The sequence below is a fragment of the Chrysemys picta genome, chromosome 9, assembly GCF_011386835.1.
Source record: "Chrysemys picta bellii isolate R12L10 chromosome 9, ASM1138683v2, whole genome shotgun sequence".
In the NCBI taxonomy this organism is placed as follows: Eukaryota; Metazoa; Chordata; order Testudines; family Emydidae; genus Chrysemys; species Chrysemys picta.
In genome coordinates this window covers 55,241,602-55,267,498 of record NC_088799.1, presented here as the reverse complement: position 1 = coordinate 55,267,498, position 25,897 = coordinate 55,241,602, and the positions used below count along the sequence as shown (strand labels likewise).

General features: G+C 45.1%; 1 protein-coding gene across 5 annotated transcripts in view; it reads left to right on the top strand.

The window, feature by feature from the left end:
• BOK (BCL2 family apoptosis regulator BOK) overlaps positions 1–24,478 on the top strand; it is a 38,787-nt gene extending 14,309 nt beyond the window's left edge. For 2 of the 5 annotated variants that reach the window (XM_024111828.3, XM_065557142.1), the window contains 2 exons: positions 12,700–12,863; positions 20,697–23,289. In XM_024111828.3, the coding sequence (XP_023967596.1) occupies positions 12,700–12,863; positions 20,697–20,822 (290 nt within the window). In that variant the 3' untranslated portion in view covers positions 20,823–23,289. Of the gene's footprint in view, positions 1–2,667; positions 2,965–12,699; positions 12,864–20,696 lie in introns of those variants that run through there. The other 3 variants (XR_010590396.1, XM_005295767.4, XM_042853393.2) reach the window with 3 other exon arrangements.
• The last annotated feature ends 1,419 nt before the right edge of the window (positions 24,479–25,897 follow it).

Sequence of the window (25,897 nt, the reverse complement as noted above, 5' to 3'; positions counted from 1 at the left end):
CGTACTCCTTCCTCAACCCCTAGTGCAGCACCGAACCCCCTCCCCTCCGCCCCTAAAACAAAGCTTGTATATTATAAATAAAATCCCTATTTTCAATATTAGAGAGACAAGGCAGGTGAGGTAATACCTTTTTTTCTTGGACCAACTTCTATTGGTGAGCGAGACAAACTTTCGAGCTTATACAGAGAACTTGCTGAGCTTGTTTCTGTATTTGTGATGTGTTGAGGTTTTTGAAAGAACTGCTGAGTTTGGACAATAATGTCTACAGGAGATCAGTAGATACCAGAAGATGACCACTGGCAGCCGGGGTGAAATGTGAGAGACTTCCTTAAGGTAACCTCCTGTTACTATGGTGATAAGGTACTATATATGTTAATGAGTATAAGAGAAACTAACCATGAAGAATCGGGCATCCCAAAAGCAGCAGAGTTCAAATAAGGGAAAAAGGTTAAAACTTTCATAAATATATCTGAACCCTGGTAGGTGTCAGCATAACACATTATTTAAGCTGTGTCCTGGCCTGCATGCCTTGGGGGGAGGAAACCAGCATGCTGCTCTTAGTGGTGGGGCGCATGGTGAGAATGATGACTGACACTTTTTGGGTTTCTCTGCAAAGACCAGTGTGAGTAATGCAAATGCCAGACATTGTGTATTGTTGTTTCTCTTCTTTACCAGATTGCAGGGTGTGTATTGTCATTGGTTGGTTAATAAAAGTTATTAGTACAGAAAAAGCACCATGTAAGTCTCTGTTGTGCACCAGGGGGGCTCCCTTCTATTGGTACCCTCTCGACTGTAGTTGATTTGGGGGGCTGAACTCTCACAGATTAAAGTAGGTGTGAGCCCTCACCTTGGGTGGGTAATTAGCTAAAGTAACCCATATAGACTCATAGACTTTAAGGTCAGAAGGGACCATTATGATCATCTAGTCTGACCTCACGCATGATGCAGGCCACAAAGCCGTCCCAACCCTTTCTCTTGACTCTGCTGTTGAAGTCCCCAAATCCTGTGGTTTAGAGACTTCAAGTAGCAGAGAATCCTCCAGCTAGCGACTCCTACCCCATGCTGCGGAGGAAGGCGAAAAACCTCCAGGGCCTCTGCCAATCTACCCTGGAGGAAAATTCCTTCCTGACCCCAAATATGGCGATCAGTAGAACCCCGAGCATGTAGGCAAGATTCTCCAGCCAGACCATCATTGGCCATTGATACTATTTACCAGCGATGGCACACTGTTCATTTGACTAGAACCATCCACAGATACAGCAGTATAAACTATGGCCTAGGGCTGATGCTCCCCCACAAACATACTCTGGTGCTACAGTGGCCCCAATCCAGCTCTGCAACAGCTTCAGCTCTGAATTTGGGGCTTGACACAAAGCCCGTTTGGCGTCAGTAGGAGACTTTCCCTTAATTTCAGGGAGCTTTGCATCAGGGCCTGGGTTAGCTTTAGTTTACCTTCAACATTTTTCAGCAAAATAAATCCCAAAAGGAAGGTTTTTTCCATGGGAAACTGAAAGGAAAAATGAAAAAAAAATCGTGGTTTTTTTCCTCCTAACTGAAACACTTGATGGTCGCTACTGGTGGGGTAGGTAGGGCTGCTGGCCCCTAGAACACAGAACTTTTACTCTCTAAAGGGGCATTATGGGGAGGGATAGCTCAGTGGTTTGAGCATTGGCCTGCTAAACCCAAGGTTGTGAGTTCAATCCTCAAGGGGGCCATTTAGGGATCTGGGGTAAAAATCTGTCTGGTGATTGGTCCTGTTTTGAGTAGGGGGTTAGACTAGATGACCTTCTGAGGTCCCTTCCAACCCTGATATTCTATGATTCTTGTTCTGTGGCACTTTGTTTCCTGTGGGGTTTTGATCAGGAATCTTTGGGCCTACATGTCCCATTCCCTTAGTCCTGTAGGGTCTGCATGACTTCAGGTTGCCCCCCAAACTGCCAGTGAGGTAAATGTTCACACCTTCTAGTGGGAATGCAGTAAGAAGTGGTTCTCTCTCTGCTGTCTCCTGTTTTAGGCCATATGAAACTGAGCCTCCAACCAGAATCCCCTGTGTATTTATTTACTGATCTCGCTCTATCTGCAATAGACATCACCAGAGAGGACTGTGGTGTGTCCGTACATATTCCCCCAGCTGTTGAAATGTGGCTCATGATAACCTTGCTTTTAGATCTGAATTGGGAGTCCTGAATTTGATGCTAAAGTGGGGAGGTTTATTTAAATAGGCAAAGGAAACACTGCAGAGTGAGCTCTGACACTGACCAGACCCCCATTGTCACGTGGCCTCCCGAGTTCTCTCCAGCAGCAGGGAAGATGGTATGCAGCGGGAGAACTCTCAAAAGCAACCCTTTCTCATTAGTTCATTTTCCCCTTGGCTAGCCAGTATTTACATACCTACAGCTCCACAGCTGGCTACAAGTCTGCTACTTAAAAAAAGAAAACAAACAAATTCCAGGCAGCTTTTTCATGTCTTCTGTGTCCTTTTGAAGTGGAGTTCTAGTTCCACTCCAAAGGGCAGATGTGTGCAAGTCTCACCTTGGTTCTAGTGCTTTCCTTTTTAGACAGATTTTCCATTCACTTCAGCTCCAAGTCACACTGAAGATACAATCGAACTTGCCTGAGTTTCCCGCAGTTGGAGGTTACTGACGATCTGTTTGATTACACTTGTAGATGAGCAGCATGGTTCCCCCGTCAACATGGATGGATGCCGTAAACAGTCTGTAGGACATGGGGGCCAGAGTGTGTCTGGCTCAGTGGGGTGTGCAGAGAGCAGAGACAGAACGGGAACCTTCTCTGCTACTGACCAGTGCTCAGATGCAAGCCCAGCTCTTGTACTTGGGAACGTGTGATGGGTCCTGATGATGTCACAGTGAAGGGAGGAGCTGGTAATCTATTACCCTCAACGCCTCCATACTGCCAGCAAAGGCGTTTCCATGCCAGGGGGACTGGATAGTGGATCCTGTGAAGGTGGGGAATAGGTACTTCTGTGACCTCTGCCATACTAGAAATCCTGGAGTAATTGTAAGCCCAAGTCTGCAGCATGGGGCTGCTTGGGAGCTCATGCTGGGACAGTGAACTTCTCCATATCCCACCTTGCTGCTAGGGCACAATCTAGTCCTCAGTCCTTGGAGTGGCCTAGGCCAGTCGGCCTAGGGTTTGCCAGTAAGGAGCCAAACTCTGTCAGACTCCACCCCTCTTTCGGCAGGAATTTTTAACTGGAATTAGCAAGGATGGACACAGCACGGGTATTGTAACTATTTGTACCGCCAGCATTGCTACTGCATATAATGATGGCTGAACAGATGCCATGTGGCCTGGCTGTGCCTTCACAATGACAGCGGCAAACTGAGCGAGGGGTTGAGTCTACACTTGCAGGCCATCTGTTGGAGGCATGGGGGAGGCGCGCAGCACAAATACACTTTCACCTGCCTTTGTAACAACTCTTTTCCCCCTGCCTGCAAAAATTCTCAGCCTCTTCCTGGTTTGCTGGTGCTGTCCCAGAACACATCCCTTTGACATCACAGAGATGAAAGGTTGGTATTCGAAACAAATAATCTGAATCTAGTATTTGATGTGAGAACATGTTGCAGTCTGGGATATCTTCAGCAAACTAAGAGGTAGTAGAGAATTCCCCAGGGCAGGGAAAACCTGTTTATAAAGGTAGATTTCTGTGATGAATGTCCCTTAGCTGGGAAGGCACTGGATCCCTGGGACCCCTGTGTAAAGTCAGATGGTTTAGTTCTTTCTCACCTGGGACTAGGCCCCTCCAGCCTTCCTGTTTATCTGGCAGTCCTACACTGCATCCTGCTAAATAGAGGAGCCAGGTAGAAGGCTGGGGTGGAAGGCAGGGAGATGGCACAATGACAAGCCTGTAGTGTCAGCCTCAGACTGCAGATGGACGACGAAGGAACAAGGACAAAGGCCACGGTGGGCACGGCTGTTCTGTGGCACCTGTTGCTAGAGATGTCCATTGTTCTGGGAGGGATGAGTGCAGGGCCCAGTGCCCCCATGGCCTGGCTGGTGGAGCATACATCTGTGTGTGTGTTGATGGCAGGGGCTGGGTTGTAACATGTCAGTAACCTGGGTACACTATGCTGTGTAGACATGCCATACGATGAATTCAGCATGGCTTCGGAGTTCACCTTTAAGTGGGGACTGACTGGCTAAGCAGCAGTTCTGCACAAAAGGACCTGGGGATTACAGTGGATGAGAAGCTGGATATGAGTCAGCAGTGTGCTCTTGTTGCCAAGAAGGCCAACGGCATATTGGGCTGTATTAGTAGGAGCATTGCCAGCAGATCGAGGGAAGTGATTATTTCCCTCTATTTGGCACTGGTAAGGCCACATCTGGAGTATTGCATCCAGTTTTGGTCCCCCCACTACAGAAGGGATGTGGACAAATTTGGAGAGAGTCCAGTGGAGGGCAACGAAAATGATTAGGGGGCTGGGGCACATGGCTTATGAGGAGAGGCTGAGGGAACTAGGGTTATTTAGTCTGCAAAAGAGAAGAACGAGGGGGGATTTGATAGCAGCCTTCAACTACCTGAAGGGGGGGGGTTCCAAAGAGGATGGAGCTGGCTGTTCTCAGTGGTGGCAGATGACAGAACAAGAAACAATGGTCTCAAGTTGCAGTGGAGGAGGTCTAGGTTGGATTTTAGGAAACACTATTTCACTAGGAGGGTGGGAAGCACTGGAACGGGTTACCGAGGGAGGTGGTGGAATCTCCAACCTTAGAGGTTTTTAAGGCCTGGCTTGACAAAGCCCTGGCTGGGATGATTTAGTTGGTGTTGGTCCTGCTTTGAGCAGGGAATTGGACTAGATGACCTCCTGAGGTCTCTTCCAACCCTAATATTCTATGATTCTATGAGTCTAATAGCTCTGCATTTCCGGAACAGGGGAATTCTCCTCCTCAAATATGTCATTGATGGATAGCTTTTCAATAACAGGAAAAAGCAGGCTTAAAGATTCAGGCAACATGTACAGCTATTCTCCATAAGGGGTTGCCAGTATGACTGCAGAGACCTTCAAATTAGTCACTGATCTAACTTCTGGACCAGTCAACAGGTTGTTATCCTTCTGCAACCTATGGAAATGGGTTTGGGCTCTGTCCGTGTCTAGTGGATAAGAGTCCACGTCACAGACCCCATTGCAGCTGGTACTGACTGGTCACCTTGCTGGCAATTGTAGCAGAGCACCCAAGTAGTGAACAGATTTGGAGATTAAACTGTCTTTTCACAGATACCACCCCCTCCCCCCACCTCTACAGCAGTTACATAGAGAGGGAAGCTGGTACAGCCATTGCTTTGTTCCGTATTTAGTCTGTGGACAAATAAGAAATTTGGCTCTAGATCTGTCAAGTCATCCCCTTTTTATGGGCACTAAGGGCATGATCTGAAGCTTATTAAAATCGAGGGAAAGATTTGACAAGATATACAATTTAAAATAAAACTAACCATAACCACAGGCACCATCCTCTACGGGGGTAGCCTAAATTCTCATCTCAGTTACTCCCAGGTAAACCCCTGGCAGCCACTGGATTTACTCCAGATGTACCTGGGTGTAAATGAGAGCAGAATCTGAGTCAGCGTCTGTAAAGGCTTGGAACTGCACCAGTAAATTTGTTCCTATAATTGTGATTGACTACCCATAAAACCAAAAGGACCCAGATCCCAGTGTGGGAATCGGTATAGTGGAGTTATGCCAACACTATGCATACACTAGCTGAGGTTCTGACCCAAGATGTCATGAATGAGGGAGGATACTGAAGAATTCTGAAGGGCTCATTAGATGGTTAGGGAGTGTATTGAAAAGAGTAGCATTTCCTTCAATATTATATACACCTACGTGCACCCACTGTCTATAGCTCTTCCTTTCCTGTGGTCTTTGTAGCCTCTTCCTGGCTCACCCTTGTGGCTGTCATGGTGACAAATAACACAGATGAGAACAATAGCCAAATGTTGACAAGAGTACCACACGGATGCTGAAATACACAAGTGAAGGCCATGCAGCAGGGGCTCTCCTGACCTAATCTGATGAGAACAAAAATGGAATCAAATTGGCTATTAATTTGGAATACCGATATTTCCTTCTGCACCCAAAGATGCAGGATTGGTGGGGGAAGGATGTATGCAAGGGGCCTCTGAATTGCATCTAGGTTATTATCACAAGGACTTCTATTCAAGAGCACTTTGTGGTTTTTGACCTCCTATAAGACATGACTGGAACAAACAGCCTCTCGTTATCAGATGAAGTATGTTTCACTCATTTTAACCAATTCCACCCCGTCTAGCTACATTTGCAGTTTAAAGAGACGTTTATTTTAATCAGATATCACTAAAAAAAGGCAACTCCGCAGAATCCACTTGTAGGCAGGGCCGGCCCACAACATTTTGGCACCTGAGGCAGGGAGCTCAAATGACGCCCCCATGCCTCCTCGCTTGGGACAAAACTTTAAAAGGTCTCAATTCTGCCTTCTTCCTGTTCTACTCCTCTCATGGTACTGCTCTGCTACCTACCCCAATAAAGGAAAACTAACTACTTAAAATGCCTTGTTCAAAAATTTTAAGTAACACTTAACTTTCAAACACCTGAACAGCAAATGTAACTTTTCTTGTCTGCATAGTAAACACTGGCATTTTTATCTGTTTGAATAATCAAAGTGGTGCTTTCCGTGTCTTCTTGGTTGCAAAGATTTGAACTGCTTCCTGAAGGCCTACAGTCTGGGCCAGCTCATGCTCTATTGAGATGGCTGCAAGGCCGACCAGCCTCTCTCTCCTGGGTCATTGTGGAGCGTAGATGTGTTTTTATTAACTTCAGTTTGGAGAAGCTGAGTTCTCCACTGGCAACTGTTACAGGAAGTAGTAGAAGTATGTGCAGAGCAACAAAAGGATTTGGAAAGAGGGTGGTCATCTTACTTGTGCACATATATTCCAGAACAGCCTTTGGAGTTGATCCTGCTGAAATGTATCTTGAAAGGGCTTTCAATTCATCACCTAAATCACTTGCATCAATATTGCACATGTCATCATGTGTCAACACTGTCTCTAGTGCACTGCATTGCTGATGTAGGTCTTCTTCAGGTATAGTGAGGAGTTTTGGAATATCATACAACATCCCAAATATACTACTGTGTTCCTTGAGCTGTATGAAATGTTCTTCAACTGACTGTATTGCACAATCTAGCACCTGGTTAAAGAATTCAACTTTGAATTGTTGTTTGGGGTCTCTTATGGGATTATCCCGTGCCTCGTAATCAAAATGTCATCTTCTTTGGTGATTCTTGAATGGGTGGGAAAATAGCTTCAGTGTGAAGTTCCTCTGCCAACTTCTGTGCACTCTTCAGAACATTTTGAAATCCCTCATCTGACCAGTAAGACTGTAGGTATGACTTTGCTTTGTCCAGTTGTTCCATTGCTCCAGAGATATCAAGGTCAACACCTTGGAGTCTCTTGCTTACAACATTTATTTCAAACAGTATGTCATGCCACAACACTAAGCCACACAGAAATTTGAAGTTATGTATGTTTCTGGTGATTCCATTTCCCTCTGCCACTGTTCTCCCATGAACAGTTCCTGTCCTAGCATTATCCTCCATAATGGCAAATATGGCATCATCTATCTTCCCAATTTGGTGTTTGATAGGCTTTATCGCCTCGACTTGACTGTCCCATCGTGTGGTACTCAGTGGTTTCAGTGTCAGAGCAGATGTTCCCAGATGTTGCTTCAAAATTTACCATCAATGAGCTGATGCAGAGAAAAATACATAGATGCTTTGAATTACATTAAAAAATTCAGCAGCCTCTCTAAAAGCTGATGCTGCATCACTGACCACCAAGTTCAATGAATGAAAACTGCATAGGACGAAAAAAGCTTGAGGGTTTAACTCTCAGATCCGTGTCTGCACTCCTCTATTCTTTCCTCTCATGTTGGCACCATTATTGTAGCCCTGACCTCTCATGTCAGCTATCGCAATTCCCGTATCTTCCAGCTTTTTAAGAAGCACATTTGTCATACCAGCTCCTGTAGTATCATCAATGTCAATAAATTCTAGAAAATGCTCTCTGACAGTCACCACTGCAGGGACATTTTCACTAGGTTCTGTTGTTGTTACAAAACGCACCATTAAAGTAATTTGTTCCGTATGGCTGATGTCAGGCGTGCAGTCCAGAATAACAGACTAATATCTTGCTGACTTCAGATCTGCCACAAACTTCTGTTTGACTTTAGTTGCCAGTAACTGCATGATCTCATTTTGAATTGTTTTTCCAAGGTAGTGGGGTACACATTTCTTTGGTGGTGACTCTTCTTAGATGCTCCTGGAATACAGCATCAAACTCAGCCATCAGCTCCACAATTTTAAGGAAGTTTCCATTGTTTGGCACATACAGCTGATCTGAAGTGCCATGCCACGCAATGCTAGGTTTTGGGTGGCAAGCATTTGCACAATGGCAATGAGCCTTTTCAGAACATTTTGCCACTAAAGAGACTCTGATGCAATCTTTTCTTGATGCTGATCATCTATGGTGGCCTTTAACCTTAGTCTCATCTCAAGCTCTTTCCTCCTATGGAATGCTCTCTGGTGATTTGCTGCCTTCTCATGGCATGCCAGATTTCTAGCCAGATTTTTTTCCAGTCCTTTGTTCCTGTAGAACCCAATGTGGCTGGAACATTAGACTGGAAGAGTTTGCAACAAAAACAGTATGCAGCATTCTGGATTTTTGAGTACATAAGCCATGGCCTCTCCACTTTGTCACCATTGGGGATTTCACACCAGCAATGTGTTGGATGGAAACTGCTATTTTCATTGTCTTTGGGGAACATGAAGTTTTTCACTTGCTGTGGCCCATGCAGTACAAGGAAGTCCCTCAGGCTACTGCTCAAGTGGGTCCACAGTCCTGGAGCATCTAGACTTAAGGAACTAACCTCAGCAGCAGCTGTTTCTTGCGCCTCCACCACACTCTTCTCTGATCTACAATTTTCTTCAGGAATGTGCCTGGTTACATCCATTTGAGATGGAGATATGGATGCTGCAGTAGCTGCCAGGTCACCTGCACTCTGACTAACTGGAAGATCAGGCATCTTCTCATCACTCACATCCTCACTGGGGCCGGAAGGCTCACCGTGAACATTTGTGTCTATGTATCTCAGGAGAGCTCCTTCCTGCTTAGATAGAAAAGCTTCCTTTGCTTTCTTTCTTTTTTTGAATGCTGCCCCAGAGGGGCGTTTTCTTCTTTCACTCATGACTGCTGTTCTGTGCCAGCTATAGTGGCTCTCAACACTCAATTGAAGGGGACAAATAAGCAGGCTGGTAGCAGGGCCTGAGTGAGGGAAGATATCAGCGTCTTAAGGGCCTAACTGGCTCCTATTACTTCAGTTGACTGCCTGTTCTCCTTAAGTGGGTTCAGGGAAGCAGCAGGAAACAGGAAGTTCCCTGAGAAGCTGGTGTTAATCAGTCCAGGCTCCTGGATGTGCTAGAGAGGTACATAAGAGGCTCCTCCTCCTCTCTCCCTGCAGCTCCTGCTGCTTTCTGTTATTCCCTCTCACCTTTTCTCCTGCCTGCCTGTTATGTCTCTTGTGCCCTCCTTCCTCCAGCACAGCACTCCACCATCTCTGTGCATCTAGAGCAGAGAGAATACATATGCACCAGCAGCAGATACAATTTTCTACATTCTGGGTCTTAGTGCCCCCCCCCCCCGACTGTCTGGCACCTGAGGCGGCCGCCTCAATTCGCCTCATGGTAAGGCCAGCCCTGCTTGTAGGTCCCTTTTGGTCACTGGGTAGAATTATCACGGGAACCCCTTGTTGAAATTCACGTGCTGTGTAAAGGAGTGGAGTAAATGGAGAGGAGAGAAGAGGAACTCCAATATAAAAAGCAAGAGAGACTCCTCCTGAATATGTCTCTAGCTCTCCAGTGTCTCAGGTGCTGGTGGTTTTGGAAGTACTCTGAAGGCAAGAGGTGGACTCTCTGCAGCAGAAATGCTGCACCAGCCAATGCGTATTTCATAAGAAACATAAGAACATTAGAACGGCCGTACAGGGTCAGACCAAAGGTCCATCTAGCCCAGTATCTTGTCTACTGACAGTGGCCAATGCCAGGTGCCCCAGATGGAGTGAACCTAACAGGTAATGATCAAGTGATCTCTCTCCTGCCATCCATCTCCACCCTCTGACAAACAGAGGCTAGGGACACCATTCCTTACCCATCCTGGCTAATAGCCATTAATGGACTTAACCTGCATGAATTTATTCAGTTCTCTTTTAAACGCTGTTATAACCTCCTCAGGCAAGGAGTTCCACAAGTTGATTGTGCGCTGTGTGAAGAAGAATTTCCTTTTATTTGTTTTAAACCTGCTGTCCATTAATTTCATTTGGTGGCCCCTAGTTCTTGTATTATGGGAGTAAAGTAAATAACTTTTCCTTATCTACTTTCTCCACATCACTCATGATTTTATATACCTCTATCATATCCCCCCTTAGTCTCCTCTTTTCCAAGCTGAAAAGTTCTAGCCTCTTTAATCTCTCCTCATATGGGACCCGTTCCAAATCCCTAATCATTTTAGTTGCCCTTCTCTGAACCTTTTCTAGTGCCAGTATATCTTTTTGGAGATGAGGAGACCACATCTGTATGCAGTATTCAAGATGTGGGCGTACCATCGATTTATATAAGGGCAATAATATATTCTCCGTCTTATTCTATATCCCCTTTTTAATGATTCCTAACATCCTGTTTGCTTTTTTGACTGCCTCTGCACACTGCATGGATGTCTTCAGAGAACTGTCCACGATGACTCCAAGATATTTTTCCTGATTCATTGTGGCTAAATTAGCCCCCATCATATTGTATGTATAGTTGGGGTTATTTTTCCCAATGTGCATTACTTTACATTTATCCACATTAAATTTCATTTGCCATTTTGTTGCCCAATCACTTAGTTTTGTGAGATCTTTTTGAAGTTCATCACAGTCTGCTTTGGTCTTAACTATCTTGAGCAGTTTAGTATCGTCTGCAAACTTTGCCATCTCATTTTTTACCCCTTTCTCCAGATCATTTATGAATAAGTTGAATAGGATTGGTCCTAGGACTGACCCTTGGGAAACACCACTAGTTACCCCTCTCCATTCATAGTTTGCTTTCTTACGAAATGACATTTCCCTGAGCACATCCAATTTCTTGTCCCTGGCTCGTTTCCTTTTCACTCCTGAAATATGTTGAATAAGATAATTCCTCTCCCCTCTTGTATGGCTGTGTTTTCCTTCAGACCACCTTCAGGCAACAGCTTCTCTGCATGGCTTTGCGCTACCAGTGCTTCACCTGGGTTCTGCCTGCAGCTGGGAGAGGCCTTGAGCAGGCAACACAGAACTCTAGAACTGTAAAATGTCTCACCGCCTGCTTGTTAATAATTGCTATCTAAAATAATAGAGTAATGGGAAAATGTTCCTCTCATTCGGCTCTGAGGTTTAGTGAGACAAATCCATTGTGCTGTGCTGCTTCTCTTGTATGGCTGGGAGAGGGTCAAGTTTCCGGGTCATAGTTCACCTTAATAGCACTGCAAGGGATCTCTGGCCGTAACTCTTCAGCATTGAGCTGTCCATCGCCGCCCACTGGCAAAGCACATGGGACTGTGCCCAGTGCTGAACTCATGGTTGTGGAGTGCTTATCAGTAGCGCTAACAGAACAGGAAGATGAATGCTGCTGGTATAACTTCTAGGGGGCACTTGCTTCTGGCAGGTCAGCCTTGCAGGAAGCTCTGCTGTCAGGGAGATTAGATAACTGACCAACATTCCACTCCCCCAACACACACATGCCGGTCCCTAGGCCGTACAGTGCCATTCAAACTAGATCTAGGCATGGCACCAAAACTTTTGGGGGGTTCATTTAATTTTCAGCATGTGGTATTGTATGTAGGATATCCATGCCTCCTGGCACATGCTCTAGCCCTGCATCCTTGCCTCCCTTTCAGATGAATATTGGGCCATAAGTCATTGTGAAGACGTCCTCCCTCTGCAGTGTGCCAAGTTGTCATTCTGCTGCGACTGCCTGGCTGTGCAGCTTGGTCTAGCGACGTAACAGTAAAGCTGTGTCCGCACTGGAGAGGCGTGGAGTACTAGCCAGGGTCTGGGCCCCTTAGGGTGCTGTAACACACTTCACATCACACACATGCTCCCAGCAGGGCACAGAGGATCACACTGCTCTTTGGCTAGGACGTGCATTGAGCATGGCTAACCACCATGTGATCCACTCATGTCGGTTTCCACTGGTGCAGTGTGGGTATGGGTGAGAATCAACGGCATAATAGCCCCACTGGTACATCTACTCCTCCTACTTCTCTGTCCCACAGTTCATCAGTCACTGCTTTGGTGGTCTGGTCAGCTTTCTGCACTCTGCTGCACAGGGGTCAAGTGTGCTGGAAGCCATTTTACTGTAGAACTGGGACTGATGTGAGATCAAAGCACATCTAGGAATGGATATGTGGTAAAGTCCCCTGCTTCTGCTCTTGAAGGTGGGGCACCCCTTCCCCAATCACTGCACCCAATTCACCTTAGTGCAGACTATGCTCTCCAGAGCAGGAAGATGCAGAGCTGCTACTGCACCTGAACTAGGAAAGCTGCACAAACATACAGAGAGAAACTCATCTCGGCTTCTGCCAGCCCCAACTCCGCAGCAAACGTGTGTGAAAATGAATGTTATCCCGTCTTCCTGCAGGCATAACATGGGGCAAGGTCGTGTCTCTCTATGCTGTGGCCGCTGGGCTGGCTGTGGACTGCGTCAGACAGGCCCAGCCAGCAATGGTGCATGCCATTGTGGACTGCCTGGGAGAGTTTGTCCGCAAGACCTTGGTGACATGGCTGAAGAGGCGAGGAGGCTGGGTAAGAGGTGTTGAATTTCTCATGCTTGCTTTAAATTGTGAATGATTATGGGGATGTTCCCAGTGTTAGTGAAACCAAGAGTGACCCTTTAAGCTATAGCTAGGTTTTTGCAAGCTTCCCTGCCACTGCTCCGCCAACCTACTTCAGTTCTGACCTCCAGTAGTCCTGTTTACACCAGTACTGGCCTCAGCACAGCTTTTTTCCTACATCTCAGTCCTGCCTTGAAACAACTCTGGCTATTCTAATCCTCTACTTCTTGTGCCACTCTGCCAGCCTAACTGCATCCTGCCTGCAAGTACCTTTTCTCTTCCAGTCCTGAGCCTCTTTGGTCCCAGCTGCTAGTGGTCGTGAGAGCATGCAAACTGCAGGAGTCTTGTAACACGAACAACTGCTGCTGGCCCCTTCGTTCAGTCTGTAGGAAAATTATTTCATCTGTAACCTGCCTGCACAGTTCCAAAGGGGAAGGTTTAGCAAGTAAATATCACTTGTTTATGTGGCTATTAAAAACCTCTCACTTCATATCCCGGCCCAGACCCAGCTTTGTGGTGCTACCTGTATAACTAAATGTGTAACTCTCCCTAGTATAGCTGTGGTTGTCGGACCAGTGCTAGCTACCTGCAGTTGATGCGAACAAACCCCTGCCTCTTTTCAATTCCCTGAGCCTAGCAGCCCCCGCATGATGGGTCAGAGCCCCAGCAGGTGCAATCAGTGGAGTTCCATTGAATTTGCTGAAGCTAGGCTGATTTATACTAGCTGCTGGTCCCTTATTTTAAAAACTAGGAGCTACAAGTCTGACACATCAAACCAATATATTGTAACTGCTGCCTGCACTCTGAGTCGCAGGCTGTCTCTGACATGCGCTTGTCAGCGAGTAGCTGACCCTGGGCTGGAGGAAGGTGACACTTCCCTTTAGAAGTGCAGACATGATTTCTTCCGAGCAGTGGACTGCTGCCAATCCTCTCTTTCAGGCTGCACTTGTTTCCCTCAGTGTTCTTCGCCTTGACCTGGGCATTTCTGCGGGAGACATCCCAGCCCTGCTCACAAACTGGCCAAAACTAAACGGCTGTTCCAGGAGGGCCTTTTGTCTGCTGCCTGCCCTGCCCTGCCATTCATTTGTCTTGGCACTGAATCCGAGTTTCCCCTGTGCACCCGCCTCCTGTCTCATATGCACATACCAGGGATGGGGCTGCCAAGAGGGGCCACCGTACTCTGTGCTGATACAGGAAAGCCCGTACAGAGACCTCGGATAGGCAGCTGAAAGACTGCAGCAGGCAGCCAGCTCCCACACTCCCCCTTCATGGGAGGAAACAGTAATTAACCCTTTAGGGCGTCACCCCACATGGGAGGAGTTCACAGCCTCAGGAATCACCTCCAGCAGGACTCTTTACAAAGACAATCCCCATGGAATATAACAAATTCCAGTTGCTACAAACTAATAACAGTAAAGAAGAGCAAGTTGCTGAACAGTGTTTGCTGAATAGCAGTAAGCCAGCAAAGTGCTGTCACAACGGCTTATCGGAGCCCAGCACGACTGAAATAATGATTTAATTAACAGCTTTGAAACTCTCATTTCCAATGCTTTATCAGGTAAACGCTGGTTAATTTAACACTTGGCTTAAGTACTGTTAACCAAATAATGTTTGGAAAAAGCAGGCACCTTCCAACTTTGAAACATTTGGCTTTCCAATGCTTTGGACTGGGAAAGTAAGTTTTTTCAGGCCAAGCAAGCCTCAGACATGTAGGGGCCCCTGCTGGGAAGAGTTATTAACAAGGAAGTCTAGGAGTGAGGCAATGGTTCCATCCATTGACTGGAGATACAGACCAATGATGTTTCCACCAGTGCGTTGAGTTGTAGAATAGATGGTATTCTCAGTTAGTTGTGCTGATTGGTACCTTACTCCAAGAGTAACCCTGGCAGAAACAGGCCCTCAGTTGACTTAGAGTATGCAGTGTAGTATTGGTACCAAGATGTTAGAGAGACGAGGAGGGTCTGATAAAAGATATTGCCTCACCCACCTTGTCTCTCCAATTCATGGAATCATAGAATATCAGGGTTGGACGGGACCTCAGGAAATCATCTAGTCCAACCCCCTCAAAGCAGGACCAATCCCCAACTAAATCATTCCAGCCAGGGCTTCGTCAAGCCTGACCTTAAAAACCTCTAAGGAAGGAGATTCCACCACCTCCCTAGGTAACCCATTCCAGTGCTTCACCACCCTCCTAGTGAAATAGTTTTTCACAATATCCAACCTAAACCTCCCCCACTGCAACTTGAGACAATTACTTCTTCTTCTGTCATCTGCCACCACTGAAAACAGTCTAGATCCATCCTCTTTGGAACTCCCTTTCAGGTAGTTGAAAGCAGCTATCAAGTCCCCCCTCATTCTTCTTTACTGCAGACTAAACAATCCCAGTTCCCTCAGCTTCTCCTCATAAGTCATGTGCTCCAGCCCCCTAATCATTTTTCAGTGGTAGCCTGTTAGTCTGTATCAGCAAAAAAAATGAGGTGTCCTTGTGGCACCTCAGAGACTAACAAATTTATTTGGGCATAAGCTTTCGTGGGCTAGAACCCACTTCATCAGATCAGCTTATGCCCAAATAAATTTGTTAGTCTCTGAGGTGCCACAAGGACTCCTCGTATTTTTTGCTAATCATTTTGTTGCCCTCCACTGGACTCTTTCCAATTTTTCCACATCCTTCTTGTAGTGTGGGGCCCAAAACTGGACAAAGTACTCCAGATGAGGCCTCACCAATGCAGAATAGAGGGGAATGATCATGTCCCTCGATCTGCTGGCAATGCCCCTATTTATACAGCCCAAAATGCTGTTAGCCTTCTTGGCAACAAGGGCACACTGTTGACTCATATCCAGCTTCTCGTCCACTGTAACCCCTAGGTCCTTTTCTGCAGAACTGCTGCCTAGCCACTCGGTCCCTAGTCTGTAGCAGTGCATGGGATTCTTCCGTCCTATGTGCAGGACTCTGCACTTGTCCTTGTTGAACCTCATCAGATTTCTTTTGGCCCAATCCTCTAATTTATTTAGGTCCCTCTGTATCCTATCCCTACCCTCCAGTGTATCTACCACTTCTCCCAGTTTAGTGTCATCTGCACACTTGCTGAGAGTGCAGTCAATGCCATCCTCCAGATCATTAATGAAGATATTGAACAAAACTGGCTTGATACCAGCTGCCAATTAGACATGGAGCCATTGATCACTACCTGTTGAGCCTGATGATCTAGCCAGTTTCTATCCACCTTATACTCCATTCATCCAGCCCATATTTCTTTAACTTGCCGGCAAGAATACTGTGGGGACATGATATCAAAAGCTTTGCTAAAGTCAAGGAATAACACATCCACTGCTTTCCCCTCATCCACAGAGCCAGTTATCTCATCATAGAAGGCAATTAGGTTAGTCAGGCATGACTTGCCCTTGGTGAATCCATGCTGACTGTTCCTGATCACTTTCCTCTCCTCTAAGTGCATCAGAATTGATTCCTTGAGGACCTGCTCCATGATTTTTCCAGGGACTGAGGTGAGGCTGACTGGCCTGTAGTTCCCCGGATCCTCCTCCTTCCCTTTTTTAAAGATGGGCACTACATTAGCCTTTTTCCAGTCATCCAGGACCTCCCCCGATCGCCATGAGTTTCCAAAGATAATGGCCAATGGCTCTGCAATCACATCCGCTAATTTCTTTAGCACCCTCGGATGCAGCGCTTCCAGCCCCATGGTCTGGTGCTCGTCCACCTTTTCTAAATTGTCCTGAAGCACTTCTTTCTCCACAGAGGGCTGGTCACCTCCTCCCAGTCTGGGAGCTGATCTTGTTCGTGAAGACAGAGGCAAAAAAAGCACTGAGTACATTAGCTTTTTCCACATCCTCTGTCACTAGGTTGCCTCCCTCATTCAGTAAGGGGCCCACACTTTCCTTGACTTTCTTCTTGTTGCTAACATATCTGAAGAAACCCTTCTTGTTACTTATAACATCTCTTGCTAGCTGCAACTCCAAGTGTGATTTGGCCTTCCTGATTTCACTCCTGCATGCCTGAGCAATATTTTTATACTCCTCCCTGGTCATTTGTCCAGTCTTCCACTTCTTGTAAGCTTCTTTTTTGTGTTTAAGGTCAGCAAGGATTTCACTGTTAAGCCAAGCTGGTCGCCTGCCATATTTACTATTCTTTCTAAACATCGGGATGGTTTGTTCCTGCAACCTCAATAAGGATTCTTTAAAATACAGCCAGCTCTCCTGGACTTCTTTCCCCCTCATGTTATTCTACCTGGGGATCCTGCCCATCAGTTCCCTGAGGGAGTCAAAGTCTGCTTTTCTGAAGTCCAGGGTCCGTATTTTGCTGCTCTCCTTTCTTCCTTGTATCAGGATCCTGAACTCAACAATCTCATGGTCACTGCCGAAGGGGAAGTCGTGCCTGACTAACCTAATTGCCTTCTATGATGAGAGAACTGGCTCTGTGGATGAGGGGAAAGCAGTGGATGTGTTATTCCTTGACTTTAGCAAAGCTTTTGATACAGTCTCCCACAGTATTCTTGCCGCCAAGTTAAAGAAGTATGGGCTGGATGAATGGACTGTAAGGTGGATAGAAAGCTGGCTAGATCGTCGGGCTCAACGGGTAGTGATCAATGGCTCCATGTCTAGTTGGCAGCCGGTTTCAAGCGGAGTGCCCCAAGGGTCAGTCCTGGGGCCGGTTTAGTTTAATATCTTTATTAATGATCTGGAGGATGGTGTGGACTGCACTCTCAGCAAGTTTGCAGATGACACTAAACTAGGAGGCGTGGTAGATACACTAGAGGGTAGGGATCGGATACAGAGGGACCTAGACAAATTAGAAGATTGGGCCAAAAAAAACCTGATGAGGTTCAACAAGGACAAGTGCAGAGTCCTGCACTTAGGACGGAAGAATCCCATGCACTGCTACAGACTAGGGACCGAATGGCTAGGTAGCAGTTCTGCAGAAAAGGACCTAGGGGTCACAATGGACGAGAAGCTGGATATGAGTCAACAGTGTGCTCTTGTTGCCAAGAAGGCTAACGGCATTTTGGGCTGTATAAGTAGGGGCATTGCCAGCAGATCGAGGGACGTGATCGTTCCCCTTTATTCGACATTGGTGAGGCCTCATCTGGAATACTGTGTCCAGTTTTGGGCCCCACACTACAAGAAGGATGTGGAAAAATTGGAAAGAGTCCAGCGGAGGGCAACAAAAATGATTAGGGGTCTGGAGCACATGACTTATGAGGAGAGGCTGAGGGAACTGGGATTGTTTAGTCTCCAGAAGAGAAGAATGAGGGGGGATTTGATAGCAGCCTTCAACTACCTCAAGGGGGGTTCCAAAGAGGATGGAGCTCGGCTGTTCTCAGTGGTGGCAGACGACAGAACAAGGAGCAATGGTCTCAAGTTGCAGTGGGGGAGGTCCAGGTTGGATATCAGGAAAAACTATTTCACTAGGAGGGTGGTGAAACACTGGAATGCGTTACCTAGGGAGGTGGTGGAGTCTCCTTCCTTGGAGGTTTTTAAGGCCCGGCTTGACAAAGCCCTGGCTGGGATGATTTAGCTGGGAATTGGTCCTGCTTTGAGCAGGGGGTTGGACTAGATGACCTCTTGAGGTCCCTTCCAACTCTGATATTCTATGATTCTATGATTCTATGATTGCACACACCAAGGACACCTTACTTCTCTCCCAGTCCCCATAGCAGGGGCTCTGTGTGTGCCCCCCTGCTTTCCCCCTGTGCCAGGGGTTCTGTATGCCCTGCATACCCTCCTATTTCCTCCTTCCTCACCCCTACCCCATTTTTATTTATTTTCTTTCTGTCAGAGAGAAGTCATTCAGGGTGTCACCATTTTAAATTCAATTGGGGGGATGGACAGAGCTGAGATGGGGATAGGTATTGCTATACTGGAAGATGTTAATGGTTCCCATCAATTGGTTCTTAGATCTCTAAGCAATTACAGAAGTGGCTGAAGTTTTGCTCTGCTAATCAGATGTCAGGAGCGCCAAGTGTCCCCCATTTCCCCTTTCTGGTTCTTCAATTTCACCAAAATCAATAGACTTCTGCCCATTGATACCCAGACCATTCCATGCAATTTTGAAGTTGATGAGATGGAGCATTCAAAAGCTCTCTCTTTAATTTACATCCAGACAAACAAAGAAATGCCATCATCTTGAGTGTAAGACCTCACTTTGCATGGACTATAAGACCCATCTTGGAATGTAGATTTCTCACAATGCTGCACTAAGGTTGCCATTGGCACACTAGCTCTGATTTTCCTAACTCTTATGACATCAGGCACAGATGGCATTAATGTAGGGTTTTGCATATACCTTTACATTGTTTCGGATAGTTCATATCACAATTCCCCATGAAGGGCCCAATTCTGCTCCCATTGATGTCAGTGCCTCAACAAGCAGTGCCTTCAATAGGTGCAAACCCTACATCAACCCCTAATCACCAGAGCTCCCTGTTAAGAGTGTTGGAATGCTCTAGGAATGGATTGTTGGGTGTATGAAAAACTGAGGTAATCCTAAACCTGGGAGGCCAGGCTACTGGGAAAGGCAAGGGTGTGGTTATAACATAATACTTTATTTTTCTACACTGCCTTCCATCTAAGAGGCTCAGACATCTCTTCAAACACTACTGAATTAAACCTCATAATACTTCCATGAGCTCTGTCAGCAGTAGCCTCATTTTACAGATGGGGAACTCGAGGCACAGAATAAGGCCCAAACTTCCCACTAGATTTAGGTGACCAAGTTGAGATGCACATGGGGGCTCATTTTCAAAGGTGCTGAGAGTCTGAAGCCCCCAAAGACTAAGACTGTAGCATTGTGAGAAAATACTGGGCTTGTGTCATAAATTGGGCATCATGAAATCTGTGGCCACTTCCACAACCACTTGGGACATGTTAATTTGCTGAAGGTCACCAGGAAATCTATGGCAGAAGCTGAAAGAGAATCCAGATCTCCTGACTCAGTTCACAAAGCCAGCTATTTTGCATTGCTGGGACAATCTACATTTGAGTTTTTCTCCAAAGATGCAGTTTTCTGTGCAACACAGTCCTGCCCCAGCCCTCTAAAGGTTTTCCACCCTCACCTTTTCAGTGCCAGAAGATATCCCTTCTAACATGAATTTGCTGTTAGGTTGGTTTCCCCCTCTCTCCCCAGGTCAGCTTACATTCCCCTAACTACATAAGGATCACTCTGGGCAGCTAGTTTTGAGGTCAGCCCACATGTCCAGGAGGCATCCGTGCCAATGCACACATGTCAACAGACAACGCTTAAGACAGGGGGGTTGATTTGGCCAACTGAGATCCAAATAAAACATTAAGGCAAGAGGAAAAAGTAAAAGCAATCTGAGCTGAAATTAAGCAGCCCAATCTTTGCGCAGAATCTGGTTGTTACTAAGGAGGCAGGAAGGTGGGTGAAGAGGGTATTACTGAGGATGTCCTTTTTGAAAGGGGAGAGAGTTTATTTTGCTGTCACATGAACAGAATGTTCAGCAACCCAGTTGGAAGACAGTGTGAATGAAGATGGTGCAGAATGAGATGAATAAATCTTTCAGAGCTCAATAGTGCCTTCAGGCATCATTTAACAGCTTACAGGGGGTGGCAATGCCAGAGATGGTGCTCATAGCACTCATGTTGCTGCAAGGAGGCACCACAGGGGAAATGGTGTTGTATTGCTGGCTGGAGGCAGTGGTGAGCCGGTCCCAGCTTCACCCAGCAGGAGGCATGGTGTGAGACAGTCTCCGAGACCAGGATATGCTATTGAAGGTGGTAGGGGAGAGTGTGGTTCTGTGTATTCTGATGATCTCTGTTTCCTTCTCCTTAGGAAGACATCACAAAATGTGTGGTGAATACTGATCCCAGCCTTCGCTCCCATTGGCTTGTGGCTGCCATTTGTAGTTTTGGTCACTTCCTGAAGGCCATCTTCTTTGTGCTGTTACCAGAGAGATGATTCCAGTCACCAAAGCCCCAAGCCCCAGCTCCTCCCCCACCCAGAAGCAACAGTAACCATAGACCTGTTTGATGCTGAAGAGGAGGAAGAGAAGAGAGGCTGGGACCAACAGAAACATTTCTCTCCTCTCCCTTCAGCAGGGAGCAGCTACCCAACTGTAAACATCCTTTCCTCTGTGACAGGAGGCTTCTCTCACACTCAGAGTAATCCATTGCAGCCCTTGTTCTCCTTGGTGACTTCTACATGGCCAGGTCAAAGCCCATCCCAGGGCAGACTGATGGGCTAATCTCTTACTTGTGTGTGGCATGGATATTCATACGTGTATTTATTTTCTGGTCATGTCACACACTTGCACTTCTGTATCAGGGAAACTGGGGGGACACGGAGCTTGTATCAGAGGAAAAAAATGTGTCCCTCACTTGAAAGATGGATTGTCCCTTTAATTCTCATAGTCCTCTTTGTTAGGATCTTCTCAGTATATCAGTGGCTAACGCAGTCTTCACCTTTGTACCCAAGCCTGACCATTGTGCCCTTGTGCATAGTACATTGTGGTTGTGGGAATATCTTTGTAGGCTGTGAAGTGGTGGATTTTTGACTGAGCTGCCCTCTTCAGCTGATGTCCCTGCTAAAGTAATTTACAAACCAGTTGTGACTTTGGGAGTGTAAGGGCTACCAGAACAATTCAATCTGGGGGATACGGCATGCTTTAACTGACCAACTTACTGTATTGTAACAAAGAATTGCAAAGGGGACAGCAGGGGCAGAGACTGTTTAGAAATCAATCAGTGTGATTTACAAAGCTGAACAAAATGATAGGAGCAAAGCATCACTTCTCACATGACAGCTTTGTTTGAGCATTATAATGAGGATGAATTTTTTCTCTAGAAGGAGATTCAGATGGAGCCAAAAAACAAGAGCATATAAGTACAATATGGGGTGGGGGGAATGTGGAGAAAAGTCATTTGAGTAGCATGTTGTGAATGGGAAAAACTGTATCAAGAGTGACAAATATTTCTCCTTTAGCAAATTATAAAGTCTGACTTGCAATTTTATCTTGTGATAGACAATAAAAATAGAAGGAGTTTGGCTTCTGTGAACTAATGTGGTGTTTTTAAAACAAATACAAGAACAGTCTAAAGTGGTGCAGAGAGAGACATACACTCAGGCCAGGTCACTGCTGGTGAAAAAGGGTATTTAACATGTTAAAACTACAATTTGCCTTGTCTGCACTGGGATTTTATACATTAGCTGGGTGAAGTAAATGCAGAGCTCCCCTCTGTGGTTTACCGCAGCCAGCTAATCTGTTAAAACTACAGTTTGCCTGGTTCAACTCATATTAGTTAACACATCTTAAAAAATATCTGTCTCCAAAGGTGTAATGGCTGAGTAGCCTCAGCTGAGATGCACTGCCAACAGATTAGTCCTGGGTCAAGATCCTGCAAGCTGCCTTGCTCCTAAGGCTAGAACTACTCAGAAAACCAGTTTCTCTGGAGAAGGAACATGCATGAATATTGGGGAGGTGGATGTCTTTATCCTATATTTATATGGGCAAAATGGCATTTTCCCTTCTGAAGGTGTGAGCTCTGGGCTTGAAGAAAGCAAACAGCATTCTTCTGGCTGCCTCTACATAATAAAAGCAGTAACCCACATCACACCTCTTCTACTGAATCTGCATGCAGCCGTATGCCTTGTTTACACTGGAAAGGGTTTGCAGGTAGAACTATACCAGAACCCCTCCCAGTGTAGACATCGCACTCCAGCAAGAGTTCTTTTGCGACTACTCGTTATACCAATTCCCCCCAACAAGACATGGACAAAAGGACTTTTTTTTGCTGAAATCACAGCATCTACACTAGGGTTATTGCCAGCACAACTGTGTCAGTTAGGGATGTGATTATTTTTTCACATTCCTAACAGACAGCTATGCCAGCAAAAATTTTAAATGTAGACCCGGCCTAGGATTGTCATAGATTGAGCTAGCTAACATTTAAAGGCTGGTCTAAATGTTGTTTTTGTATTGCTAGAACTGTCTGTTCAGAAGTAGATCTAGTAAAGTACAATGCCTTAGTGTGAAGACAGTTCTACTGGTATAAAGTGCTTATCAGTACAGTTTATTCCCTTAAATGTACAGTAAACTTTGGTTTCTAAACCAAGAGTTAGAATGGTACAAAATCTGTAGACCAGCTCCACGTCACTAGTAATACCTAGATTACCCACTAGGCTTTAATTCAACTAATTTAGCATGTTGTAAAATACAACCTGCCTTTTTTTGTCTTGACTAGCATTTTAACCGAATCCAGCACCGCACCATTAAATCTTTGTCTAGATTAGGATTTAGAGGCTGCTTTGAATTACAATGCTGCAGGCTACAGATGTGTTGTAAGTAAAGCACTAGCACAAAGGAAAAATGCACTAAATTAAGGCACTTGATGAGTTAAATGCACCAATTAAGGCAGTATAACAAAAAGATAAGAATAATCAAACAAACTAGCATTGCTCAGAGGAATATGTGTGAGTGGGAGGGGGAGGTTATATATACAGGCAGCTAGTGATTAAAACAGGAAACCCTGCTGATAGTGAAGTGATACAGAGGGGCATTCTACCAATCTTGTTTGAGAAGAGCTCCAGAAAGGATTTTTTTAAAATCACCTGTATCTAAAATCTGCCTTCGTGCGTACAATACATCTTCTATTAAAGTCCATGGAGCCCCCCCCCCCCACCCCCCCTGGGACTACAGGCAGCACTTGCCCCTGGAAGGGGAGTTTTTTGACAGGGGCAGACATAAGAGGAGCATCCTCACTGAAAAATCTATGAAAATTCACTATGGGGAGGAAAATCTGGTTTTGCAGTTAATAGGGAATTTATAAAGGTGTTTTCCCTGAACTCTAATCCTTGAAGTAGTGGATTGTGACTTTACGATCACACTCTTCTCACATTCCATGGTCCCTGAACCAAGTGCAATAGACCCTCCTGAAAGTGCCACTGTTCATCTTTCACCTAACATTTTAAGCTAGCATCATAATACTTATAGTCTACTTGTGCAGCTGCTGCTAAGTTGGGAATCTCTTATCTGGAAAAACTATGCACAATAGGACTTGGTACAGTTATTTTAACCAACAGCTCTCAGGGAATGGCAGAACATGTTCCACAGCAGACTCTCTTCTCTCTCCCTTCTCTGGGACTGGAGGTTTTGGAGCAGTAATAATGCTTATGCAGCTGCTCCTGAAGCCAATACTCTGCAGCTCTTCATACCCCATGCAGTAATGTATGGACAATAATACTTGTTAGTGAAACAGATGTTATACCTGCAGTAGTGCACAATATGACAGTTATACTACAATGCCCTGATACAGCAAGATGCTTAAATCCTACACTGTTCAAAGAATAATATTTAGGTACAGTGGGGTATTCTTCCTTATCTGAGGTGGGAAGAAGCTTACTCCTGGTTTTTTGGTTAAAATTTGTGTATGTGTTTTTAAATGATTGGTAAGGGTACCTAGAGTGTTGGGTAATTTCTCTAATTTATTTAGCTTAATAAAAAAAGGAGTAAGTTGTATGTATTATTACTATTAATAATTTGCTTTCCATTGAAAACCTGATACTGATGAGTCATCATCCAACTTATTTGTAAATAATAATAAAAAAATTCCACTGTACATTTCTTATCTGTGGTCCTTAGCCAGAAGAGCTTTCTGTGATTCACGAGCTGGTTGGGAAATGCTTATTCTTCCCCATCCCACATGAAAAACTGACAAAAAGTAAAGTTTTGTCAATTTTCCTCACTCCTGATGAAAATCCAAACCCCAGTAATTTTAATTTTTGAAGTCTCTCGATGAAACTCCCAATATCTGGCCAAAGGAAATTGTTTTGTAAAAGTGCCATTTTCAGTCCAGCATCTTTCAACAGCAATATTTTGACCAGTTCTCATCTTGAGGTGGATCGAACACCTCAGCAGCTGCACACCACCCTCTAACTAGTACTGGTTGTAGACTCTGTACTCCCAGCTCCATCAAAGCAGCTAAGAGAGCTAAGCTGACCTTACCTTTTTTACACAGGAGAGAGCTGAGATTTGCATTATTTTCCCTATTGTTGTTAATTCAGAAAAACTGGAAAGGAATACAGTTATCAAACCTGCATTTTCATTATCTGGATGAAGCATAGCACAATGGGACAAGGGAGAAAGAGTTCAAAGCTCATGTAAAATCTGAACTCCAAACTTCTCCTCACTTTTCAATTTCTTTCTTTCTTTCTTTCTTTCTTTCTTTCTTTCTTTCTTTTAAAGAAACACTGAAAATCTAAATCTAAGTCTACTTTTAAAAATATCCTCATGAGAATGTACAAAGCCAGTACGTAAGGCCAATTAAAATGAATGAAAATTGTGTCCAAATCCCACCTAGATGACTTTGAGAATCTCAGTCTAACAACATGTTTACTCACCTATCCCAGAGTTTTCTTGACTTATAATTTCTTTAAGTTTTTGTTTTTAAACTAAGTATTTATGATCATTGGTATGTAAAAATTTGCAGTAGATGGGTTAGTTTCTTAGAGATGTGGTATGAAGACTATACATGCTATTCAATTAAACACAATAAAATGTAGTATTCAAATCTAATATGCTTCTGGCAGCTTAAAACCTCACAAAAGAGCGTAACCTCTTTGAATCCAAACATTGTGCCCCCCTCCCACCCACCCCCGGGCTTAAAAATGGCTGGCACAACTGTACACAAGTCTTTGGTGAACTTTATACAATCCTCAATAACCTGACAGTGTGGTAAATGTTCAAATAAAATGTGTAGGGAATAAATAGCTACTACAACAAACAGACAGCCTTACCAAAATTAGGCCCATGCCATATAGCTCATCAAGAAATCTTGAACAAAATTCATTTGAAATGTTTAGGCAAAGTTATAGCTTTCCCTCTCATATAAAGTGAGTTACAATTTTTTCAGTCCCATGTCTCAGAAAACTTTGTCTAATCCCTCTTTCCCACACCAAAAAGGTAGTTGTTTCACTATCTTTCAAACTGCCTCATGTGTATTAAGGCTTTAATTTTAGATCCACATTTATTTCCATTG